The following is an 11,865-nucleotide window of genomic DNA, read 5'->3' as shown; positions in this document are numbered from 1 at the left end:
ATATCCCACAGGCCTCCATTTGTCATCGAATTCTTCTCAGGCCACGCCGTCAGGTATTTCGTCTGTATAACTTTATTAGAATTCGTGTTGATGTTACAGTTCTTCCCAATGATACTGGTATTATTTACAATGACACACTTTTGGTAATTTCTGAATAAGGGGTGGTTTCCGATTGATGGAAACATTGAAAGGATGCAAGGGGGCACTATGTCTCTGTTAAATCTTTCTGTCATCTTATTATGATGAGCAGATGACTTTCCCATACCCCTGGTCGCCTGCATGACGCTCGGAGTGCTGTTAAGCTTGGAACTGATCACACTGCTGGCGATAATACTGAGAAAGCTCAAAAGAAAAGGTGAGCCTCCAATCTTCCCGTCCAACTAACATTGAAATACTGATATTGATTCATATCCTGGGGCCGCAGTTTATTACAGCTTTCCAAAGAACGTCACTTGAACTTACGGAAAAAATTCTGAAACCCTGTTTTCAATTCCCATCCGCATTTGTAATTGTGAGACTAATTACAGAATCCACATAGCGCGCAAGAAACAATACTTTTCACTGTATACTAATACATGTGACAATAATAAATCAAATCAAAATCATTCACTACCCAATTCATCTGAAACTCCAGAAAGACTCATTTGTTTTAATAATGGAACAGAAAGTTTAATTGAACTGTTTGTTAAATATTCCTTTATCAGCTGTGCAGCTGTTTCCCTCTCATTATCGTGAGCCTCATGCCTAATCGCGAACTCTTTTGACCAGATTTTGTGCAATATTCTTGGTAACTTCCTGCATTCTCAAGTAATTCTACATCCCAACACAAATATTCCACACATAGTCCAACAAACAAAGCACCGCTGATCTACAGGTCACTTCACCCATGGGAACCATGACCTGCTCAGTCCCGCCTCCAAACTGATGTGACCACCGCAGAGGTCAGTCAACTTTCTGCCTCGCTCCAATTCAGTTGAAATCCCCACGTGGCCCGTCAGGAATGATCTGCTGGGACTCATTTTGTCTGACACTCTGCACGACCCTACCCATACTCCCCCAACCCTCCCCAAACACCTCCTTCCATCTTTTCCGACTTTCTTGCAAATGGGTCCTGTTCTGCTGGAGGTGAAGAAACGCCTATTACAAACACAAAAATGCACACTCAGGGATGCACCCATGCGTACTGATAGCAGAGCACATCCACATTCAAACTAACTGGCTTTATCTTTAGGATCTCACCACATCTGTGGTTTGCTTTTCAGCCTCAGACATTACACTGTTAACCGCCCTCGCAAAGCAACAACATACTGATCGTCTTGCCCTCCCTTTAACAGGTACTGTCGCTCGCCACTTGGCCTCGCCTTCTGTTTTCTATCAAGGAATTTATGCAGAGATTGAGAATATTGAATCTGACGGCAATTCCGTTCATTCAGGGGGTTCAGGTTTGTATTTCCACTTTTTTTAAACTCAGTCTTCACAGACCAAATGTGGCTTCTACTTAAATCCCCATTCCAAATGGTCACATAACTAAATGGGAACAATGGGCAGTCCACTCACTTTCCAGTGTGAAATGGCCTCGTCATGTTGCGATTGTTTCTGCCCGTGAAATGATTCATTGGTCTGGGAAGACTCACTGGGCTGTTTATTTCTCAGAGAATATGTATAGTTGAAAACAGCGTGTATATCTCCATTTCCAACCGTCCTCGTATCTGAGCTAGTGAACAACAATCTCACCAGCTGACAGCTGTCATGTGTAAAGCACCCATTTCTAATGCAGTAGGGATGAAGTGCAACTGGCGAGGATTAACATGAGAGGTATTTGATAATTGATTGGAAATTAGTCGACTGTCCGTGTTCTCACAGATATCTATTTTTAAAACTACATGTAGAAAAGGAACTGTGGCCTACCCAGCTTAACGTTCATGGGGTGGGATGGGGGGGGGGGGGGTGGAATTAATAGAATAAATGCTGAAGAAGGAAGAAAAAAATAAATGAATGAATAGAACAAAACAGGTAATAATGAGTCGTCAGCCTTCAAAATGCAATGGCTTGCTTCACCAACATCATCAAAATCGCTGTAGAAGTAGCAAGGTAGATAAAAATAATGATGAAGATGCAATATATCATGATTTCCGAAAGGTCCTTGATACGGCACCACAGATTAGGCAAATGGAAAATGTGAGTGAATGTACGGCAACTGTGGCTTAGTTTGTAGCATTCTAACTTCAAGTCCAAAATTTGGGTTGCAAGTCCCACTCCAGAAGTAAAGCATAAATATCAAGGCTGCTATTCCAAGGCAGTGCCGAGGGTTTGCTCCACAGCCAGATGTTCCAACTTGGAACTAGGGGTCAACGTTTGAGGATAAGGAATAAACCTTCTCGGATTGAGGTGAGGAGAAATTTCCTCCTTCAGAGTGGTGAATGTATGGAATTCACAACCACAAAACGGAGTTCGAGCCAAAACGTTGTGTGACTTCAAGAAGAAATTAAATAAAGCTCTTGGGGCTAAAAGAATCAATGGATATGGGGCAAGGCGGGATCAGGATATTGAATTTGATGATCATCCATGATCTAAGTGAATGGCGGAGCCGGCTCGAATGGCCGAATGTCCTACTCCTGCTTCTATTTTCTATGTTTTGGGTGAGACATTAAAGCGAGGACCTCTGTGCCGTCCCATGCGAACAGAAACATCCCATGATACCATCTCAAAGAAATGCAGTGAGTAATTCACTGTGTCCTGGGTAATATGACAAGAACAGACGATTTGATGATTATCACATTTGTTAGTGGGAAATTACTGTGTGGAAACGGTTCATGGATCCTACATTGCAACGTCGACGACACCTCAAAAGGACTTAGATAGCTAGGAAATCTCTTTGAGACTTCTGGCAATCGTGAGATATATGGAGCCAGAAGGCAAGTAATCACATGACTAACTAGTGGCAACAAAGCAGAAAGCACAGAGCAGGGGAAAGTCTGGTTGCTTGGAGTGGCAGAAAAGGGAAAATGATGTGCTGCAACAACTAGTGCATAATCATAATTGACTTTTGAGTCAAAAATCAAACTTTCTAAATTTGTCAAAACCGCCAAATTGTGAGGGAGATGAGGGGGGATTTGGAAGAGTTTAGTCAATACTGAAGAGGACTGAAACAAATTACTGGAAAACATTCATAGAAATGCAGAATTAACAAATATTGGCAACTGTATTTCAACAACAGCAGCTGTGAAGAATTATATACTGTGAAGACAATTAAGGAGATGATAGATTATTTGGAATAAGAAACCATGTGGGATCTTTGAGCAAAGTGTCCCGAGAATAAAAAACACAAGAAACAATAAAAATATGGATGCAGGTTATTAAAGCCATTAGGAAGCACTGGCGACTATATCTAGAGAATTGGGATTGGAAAGTAAAGAACTTGTTGCAAATATCTTTTTTGGAAAAAAAATCTTGGTGAGATCACATTTGGCGTAGAGTTTACCTTTCCTTTCAGCATATCATCAAAAGGATACTGAAGTGCAAGAGATTGTGCAAAGAAAATACCAGAGTTATGGGGTTACAATTAAGCAGAAAGACTGAACATGCTGGATCACTTTCCCGAGAAAAGTGATTCAAGACAAAAGCACTTCCAGTTTCTGCAATTGCTGTTGTCTGATTGTAAGTTTCTGGGAGCTGGGATGGTGATTCTGGATCAGAGATTTTCGCTCACTGCGTGCAAAGTAACTGGATATATCATACTGTATCTAAGTTTATTTATTAGTCACAAGTAGGCTTACATTAACATTGCAATGAAGTTACTGTGATAATCCCCTAGTCACTGCAGGTCAGCGCCTGATCGGGTACACTGAGGGAGAATTTAGCCTGGCAAATGCACCTAACCAGCACATCTTTGTACTCTGGGGGGAAAGCGGAGTACACGGAGGATACCCATGCAGACACGGGGAGAACATGCAAGCTGCACACAGAGACCTAAGCCGGGAATCGAACCCGGGTCTGTGGCGCTGAGAGGCAGCAGTGCTAACCACTGTGCCACCATACCCCCCCCCCCCACTGCTCTAATATGTGAGATATTACCAATAATAATGAGTTACAATGGGGATTATTGTATCTGTCGAGGGCAGGACCCCATTGTTGCCCTGTTCGGGGTGATTGGGGGGTTACTGTTTCCTTCTCTTTGAGCCATTTGTCCGCTTGGTGAATATTCTTCCACAATCATGGCAGGTAATAAATTCTAAGGCATTGTCACAGGCACGATTAAGGTATTATGCTCTAGGCTCCTACGTTCCAAACAACCTCTCCAATAACTACCCATTTTTGTCTTTAACAGTTTCCATTAACTCCCTCAATCAGATGGAATATTACACCAATCACAGTTTGAGTGACATTGAACCTGGATCAGAAAATCCTGAAGGGAGCTTCTCCGGAATTCAATGTGGGTACAATTTCACTTGCCGCCATCGCGCTTTTTGAACTTCACCCCCTTTGGTATAAAACCCACGCCACTCACCACGCTAACTTGGAAATATGGCACCGTTCCTTCACAATCCTGGAATTCCCTCCCTAACAGCACTGTGGGTATACCAACACCGCGTGGGCTGCAGCATTTCAAGAAGGCGGCTCACCACCACCTTATCAAGCGCAATTGGGGGTGGAAAATAAATACCAGTAAATGGCCCAGACAGCGACACTCAGATTCCAAGAAAGAATTTTATAAACTTACTTACAAAAAAACCCAAAATAGAAAGAAAACGTGGCACTGTAAAATAACTCGAGCAAGGATGCATAGTATTTTAGAGTAGATTTACCTTCAAAAAGGTAATACTTCTGATTTGTAAATGAGTAATATCGATGGCAGTCGCTGGTACAAAGCAATGAAATTCCATCCATTGTGTTTTCTCACAGGACTTTCTTTACAGACAGTGAAGTGGGTCGAGTTTGGAGGGGGGAGGGGTGTGGGGGGGGGGCGGTGGTGTTGAATGTGATTTAAAACCTGGGATTAACCTAACCCAACATGACATGGTCATGAAATTCACTCTGTCTTGTTCATGCCGGCTGGATAAGTTCAAATATTTCATTCCCTATCTGGTGACCTCGCCAAACCAGAGAATGCCCTACAAAACCCGGGTAGATTGTCCTATGATAATATAATTTTTAACATATTGTTAGAGTTTGATTTCAGTGAAAATCCCTATTTCCTCTCAGGTCGGGTCCCGGGTGATTATGATTATGTTGAGACTGAACCCGTTGGCACTCAGGGCGGTGACATGTTCCTGGACAGTGTACCTGAGGATCACTTCACATTGAGAGGTGCCGGCAGTGATCACTCCACACTCGGTGAGTCGAATTCCTGACACTCCCACCGCGTCACCATGCTCCGATACACGTGACTTGTTTGAATTCGATTCCAACCCGCGGATAATGTTATCATTACAGTAAATCTAAATGCAACAAACAAAGATATCCATTTACTCGCTACAAATTGGCACTGCCAACTGTCCGTAGTGCTGGAGAATGATGTTCATTGCAAAATATTTGATTTACTATTGTCACATGTATTGGAGTACAATGAAAAGCATTGTTTCTTGCCTGCTATCCAGACAAAACATACCGTTCATAGAGTACATAGGGGAGAAGGAAAGGAGAAAGTGCAGAACTTAACATTGCTAGCTCAGATAGAGTGTAGAGAATGATCAGCTTAATTATATGGAAGGTCCATTCAAAAGCCTGATAGCAACAGGGAAGAAGCTGCTCTTAAGTCGGCTGGTACGTGTTCCCGATGAAAGGTGGAAGAGGGTATGTCCGGTGTGTGCGGGGTCCTTGAATATGCTGGCTGCTTTCCCGAGGTAGTGCGAAATGTAGATGGAGTCAATGGAAGGGAGGTTGGTTTGCGTGATGGACTGGGCTATGTTCACAACCCATTGTAATTTCCTGCAGTTTTGCTCAGAGCAGGAGCCATACCAAGCTGTTCAATGGAACACTGGGGGCACATACTTCAAAAACAAAATCTACAATCACAAGAGTTTTCCTTTCAGGTGGCTGATCAGCATCATTGAATGCATACTGGGTCCTGAAGGATGATGAGCCTCTCTGACCCTTAGTGCCAGACGTTCATGGGTGTCTTCAACTGACCAGTTGCCCCGGCTATTTTCCTCTCTTCTTGAGCCCATTTGGTCAAATTTCCTCCAAAGTTCCCACTTTATTGAGCCCCTGACATGTCTAATTCTCTTGTTTCTCTCCTATCTCCTCTCACACTCTCTCTGAACTGAACTGAATCTTGTCCATGAGAACCAACTGCTGCTCCCTCTACATCATTGCTATTAAAACATTGAAGGCCCAATTATCCTTCCTCCTCCCAATGCCATCTGATATTGTGAACAGTTTCTCCTCCCTCTCCAGTTTATCTTCCCATCCTTTAAACTGCCGATATGAGCCCTGTCGTCTTAAAACTTGCAAACCACTGCTCAATCACCAGCCTCCCTTTTCTTTCCAAAGTTCTTGTGTCCTGTCACATCACAAATCGATGCCATATCTTTCCTGCTACTCCATATTTGAATCACGTCAGTTAGGTTTGCGCCCTGCTACAGTACTGAAATATTTCAATCCTAACCTGTCTGCAACAAAGATATACTGCCCTTCCTGATCCTTATTTTACTCTGTCACAGACCCTGTAAAAAGTGCTTCAAGGCCACCCATGAACAATGTATTTGTTGTGTCTGTGTCTAAACTTTTTTATTTATTAGGGGGTGGGGAGATTCAACTTATTTCACATAATTGCTTTGGAAGTTATTTAAAAGATAAAGTTACTACCATATATATGGGATCCTGAGGGATCAGTGCTGGGACCTTTGCTGTTTGTAATATATATAAATGATTTGGAAGAAAATAAAACTGGTTTGATTAGTAAGTTTGGGGATGACACAAATGGTGGATTTGCGGATAGCGATGAGGACCAAAGAAGATACATTGCAGACTTGGGCAGAGAGATGGCAGATGGAGTTTAATCCGGACAAATGTGAGGTAATGCATTTTGGAAGGTCTAATACAGATAGGAACTATGCAGTAAATGGCAGAACCCTTAAGAGTATTGATAGGCAGAGGGATCTGGGTGTACAGGTACACAGGTCATTGAAAGTGGCAAAGCAGGTGGAGAATGTAGTCAAGAAGTCATACGGCATGCTTGCATTCAGTGGCCAGGGCATTGAGTTTAAAAATTGGCAAGTCATGTTGCAGCTTTATAGAACTTTAGTTAGGCCGCACTTGGAATATAGTGTTCAATTCTGGTCGCCACACCACCAGAAGGATGTGGAGGCTTTGGAGAGGGTGCAAAAAAGATTTACCAGGATGTTGCCTGGTATGGAGGGCCTTAGCTATGAGGAGAGGGTGGAGAAACTTGGATTGTTCTCATTACAACGACAGAGGTTGAGGGGCGACCTGATAGAAGTCTACAAGATTATGAGGGGTATGGACAGAGTGGATAGTCAGAAGCTTTTTCCCAGGGGGGATGAGTCAATTGCTCGGAGGCATAGGTTAAAGGTGCTAGGGGCAAGGTTTAAAGGAGATGTACGAGGCACATTTTTTACACAGAGGGTGGTGGGTGCCTGGAACTCGCTGCCGGGGAAGGTAGTGGAAGGAGATACAATAGTGACTTTTAAGGGGCGTCTTGACAAATACATCAATAGGATGCGAATAGAGGGATGCAGTCCCCGGGAGGGTAGGGGGCTTTAGTTCAGTCGGGCAGCATGGTCGGTGCAAGCTTGGAGGGCCGAAGGGCCTGTTCCTGTGCTGTAATTTTCTTTGTTCATGTGTGTGTGTGTACATATATATATATATATATATGTGTGTATATATATACACACACACACATATCTATATATACACACACACACACACACACACACATATATGAATATATACTGACAAAGATTTTTTACAGATAAAGGTAAAAGGAAACTTCTAAACATGAAGCAAATTCACTCTGTCTTGTTCAATACTGGCTTGATAGTTTCCAAAGTTCAAATATTTCATTGCCTGAATTTGAGGTTAAGGGGTTGCAGGATTGCCATTGAATCTCTGATAGCTTCCAGTATTGAATTGCCAGTGCTTGCTGTAACAGCTGAGCTTTGTAGGTGGAATCAGTGTTCACATGGAGGAGAGAAGCTTTCTTACTATAGCTCTGCTGGTGTGACACATTTAACTGGCTACTGAGTTACATTACAACAGACTAGTTGCTGCTTTTGGCACCTGTCTGGGCTGAAGATGGTTTGAGTTGATTCTCTAAGAAGGCAGCTTGTTTTGCCTTGTCCATACTTTTGGAAGGCAAAACAAGCTGGCCACTGTCTCAAAATGCCAAACATGTTCCAATAACGGATCGATAAGGAAACTGGTTACCACATGCCTGGGGTTTATCTTCTGGCTGCAGTAGTTAAATACTGAATAATCCAACTATTGACTTGAATAGCTCAACCCTTCCACAATTGGTGGGATAGCAAGTGACCCATCACACATTCAATTAAATCCATTGTTCTTTTGAGAATTCGTTGCATTTCAGAAGTATTTTCGTGTCTGCTTGTAATCCACGCAGATTCCCGGAAGCTTCGCAACGTTACATTTATAAAGTCAGCTGAATCCTGGCAGCCATTTAAGTTCCACAGTGCCCATTTTAAGAGAGTATGGTTACTTTACAGAATCTGTAATATGATAAACAAACACCATGACACCAGATTACGCTTTTGAATTGGCTGACGCCATCGCCTTGCTCAGTCAGCACTGTACCTTCAAGGCATGATCTCCTTCGATTTCTCATTGACACGTTGCCCCTCCGTGACAACATCCAAAAACACAATGGCAGTTTTTAGATGCTAACACCCAGATCTAACTCACCACGGTGGCATGATGACACCGTAGTCAGCACTGCTGCCTTACAGGGCCAGATACCTGGATTCGTTTCCCGGCTTGAGTGACTGTGCGGAGTCTGTGCGTTCTCCCTGTGTCTCCGGTTTCCTCCCACAGTCCAAAGATGTGCAGATTAGGTTGATTGGCCATGCTAAATTGCCCCTTAGTGTCGGGGGGGTGGCAGGTTAAATAAGTGGCCTCTTTTTAGGAGAATAGGGCCTGAGTGGGATTGTTGTCAGTGCAGGCTCGATGGGCCAAATGGCCATTCTCTGCACTGTGGGGATTATATGATGACCAGACTCCTTCACTGTGACCAAATTATCAGACTGCCTGCCTGTTCAGTAGCCAGAACTAGATGAGCAAACCTTCCCTCCAATCAATATTGGGCTGACTGAAGATGTGTCCACTGAACAACAAATCTTTATTTTCTATTTAATGACTGCATCTCTCTCACTGACAACTTTCTGAGCCTGTGCTCGCTGATTGCAACATTTGATGTAACATTGGACCAAGAGATAATCTTCGAAGCACACAGCATCATCAACATGTGAAAGACCAGCCATTTCCTCAACTGCAACATTGCCCGACTCCACCCTAACCTCAGCTTAATTTGCTTTGAAACCTTCATCCTTGCATCTTGAACCTATACAGCTGATTGTTCGAACGCACTCCTGGTTAACCAAAAACATAGTTCGCTCCCTCAACCTAACGTTATCAAAGCTCTTCTGCCAATATTTTTCGTCTCCAACTCCTGCTCACCCATCATTCCTATGTTTTCTAACCTACATTGGATGTCACTGTTCATATTTTAAAATCCACATTCATATCCCACCATCACCTCACCCCACTGTCTGAAAGTTTCTCCAACCCTGCAGTGTTTCTCTGATTCTTGCTTGTTGAACAGGCCCGATTGTAATCGCTGTGTTAATGCTGGCTGCGAGTTCAGTTTCCAGTCTTAAAGTTACAAATCCAATGCTCAGAATGGACCCGGCAAACCAAAATGCATTTCATGCTTGCGCCAACAACCGAATTCGAAATCAAATTGAATCCAATTCAAGGTCCCCACAAGGGAGAAAAACAAGATCCAAGCTGACAAGATGAGGCATTCCACCCCATCTTGGGCCGGACTCTTGATCTTAGCCAAAACACTGCTTTGACTCATCATCCCTCTTTCCAGTTATAAGTCAAATGTTGCTTCAAGATGATCCTATGAAAGCTTGAAATATTGTATTATGTTAACGGTGCGGTCGACATATAAGGTGATGTTATTGTCTCAGTCCCATCATTAATCCATTATCTGTTTCTCCCCACAGAACACAGCTCTCAGAGTCACGCTGATCCCGGTTTACCGTTGCCTCCCATGCCTGGAAATGATGAGGATGTTCACCCTGACACACCCACAGCTCCGGAGTTTCCGCTGCCGGTGGGCAATGACTGTGTAATAACACCTACATCAAACTAGTAACAGCGTTATTTTATTCGCTGTTCAAGTGTTTGTGATGCAGTGGTAACAGTTTGTAACGTAGGGCGAAACTTTAATAGTAGTGAAAATTATCTAAGAAAACCATGAACCCAAAGGTAGCTATTTCAGGTGGGAATATTCTGAGTCATTAAGAAAAACTCCATTTGATATGTCGGCATGACGGCTGGAATTGCTTCAACATGAAAGAAAGCAATTCTTTAGCATTTTTGGCGACCATCTGATATCTCAAAACGCTTTACCGCCAATAGTTGTTCGATTTGTTGTCACTATTGCAATTTAAGACATGGTCCAGCCAACATGTACGGAGCAAACTCACATAAACAGCAGATAATCTGTTGTGCGACAATGTTGATTGAATGATAAATTTTGATCTGTACTCCAGGGAGAACTCCATAAGAATTCCTCTGCTCGTTTTCCAGGTAGATGCATTTACATACAGCAGAGCAGGGAGATCAGCACAATGTGTCGTCTGAAAGACGGTGCTTTCGCCAATGTAGTACTTCCTCTGTCCTTCTTGTTTTTTTTCTTCAATCGCTGAGGTGGGCTTTGAACCTGGAGACTCAGAGGTGACATTTCCACTGAGCGATAGTTAACAATACCCTCGCTTTCAACGCTTTTCTTTTCAGCTTATAAATCAGCAGGATGTAATAACCGGAAGTATGTAACAGACTTGTAGGAAGTATTCTGTGAAATTGCCCATTAACGATTCCAGCTGTGTGAACCTGCTAAATAGGTTTTACTCCATATGAACTTCACTTTATCTGAAAAAATTGAGATGTTACATTGTGAAATAATTAGATTTAATTTCTCTCCATATTTTATTTGAAATGGTCTGTATTCTATTGAATTAATAGCCGAAAATAGAATTTATTTCACATCATTCTTTATTTCTAATGAACGCTGCAATGCATGGATGAATCAACTGTGATCAACGTCAAGATCCAGTGTTTTTCAAGGAGTGGTATTTCTGTAACCGCTTTACGCTTTCATGTCCCGGTAAAGGATCAGAACCTGCGAGGAGTCACATAATTAATTTGTCTGTTGTGTCGGTATTTACTGTAACTACTCCCTCCATCGCAATAGACTCGCTGTCCAGACACTGCTGCAGACAAGTGATGATGTACAATGTAGCGGGAGTTTATGAATACAAATACTTGATTTAATACCTTAGCTGGAATTTGTGTCATTATCCGTGTCAATGTCTTCATTCAATCCAGGCATATTCATCAATTCCGAGATCAATCACAATTCTCTTTTACTGCAGCATTTGGGAGTGTGGACAGAATAATCTGATCAGAATTTAATTTATTTTCGCACTTTAATATGGGCTTATTATGGCAGTTTTTGGCCAGTAGAGTAGTTGAGGAGAACGTTTGCACCATGAACTGGAGTATCGATCCTTCTAATAAATCAACCCAAGCCCTGAAATACCAGCAACCACCAGCAGAGGAAGACATGGTTTTAAACGGTGGAACTTCAGCACAAGCAAA

At 42.6% G+C, this 11,865-nt stretch overlaps 1 protein-coding gene across 1 annotated transcript in view; it reads left to right on the top strand.

The window, feature by feature from the left end:
* Positions 1–11,544, top strand: part of LOC144509711 (scavenger receptor cysteine-rich domain-containing protein DMBT1-like) — a gene marked incomplete at its 5' end in the record, with an annotated part of 28,562 nt that extends 17,018 nt beyond the window's left edge. The window contains 6 exons of the mRNA XM_078238492.1: positions 12–53; positions 251–355; positions 1,335–1,442; positions 4,328–4,432; positions 5,203–5,334; positions 10,206–11,544. Coding sequence (XP_078094618.1) covers positions 12–53; positions 251–355; positions 1,335–1,442; positions 4,328–4,432; positions 5,203–5,334; positions 10,206–10,354 — 641 coding nt within the window. The remainder of the gene's footprint in view (positions 1–11; positions 54–250; positions 356–1,334; positions 1,443–4,327; positions 4,433–5,202; positions 5,335–10,205) is intronic.
* Between the last annotated feature and the right edge of the window lie 321 nt (positions 11,545–11,865).

This window comes from Mustelus asterias, chromosome 22, assembly GCF_964213995.1.
Source record: "Mustelus asterias chromosome 22, sMusAst1.hap1.1, whole genome shotgun sequence".
Lineage (NCBI taxonomy): Eukaryota > Metazoa > Chordata > Chondrichthyes > Carcharhiniformes > Triakidae > Mustelus > Mustelus asterias.
This window is presented reverse-complemented; position numbering and strand designations above follow the sequence as displayed.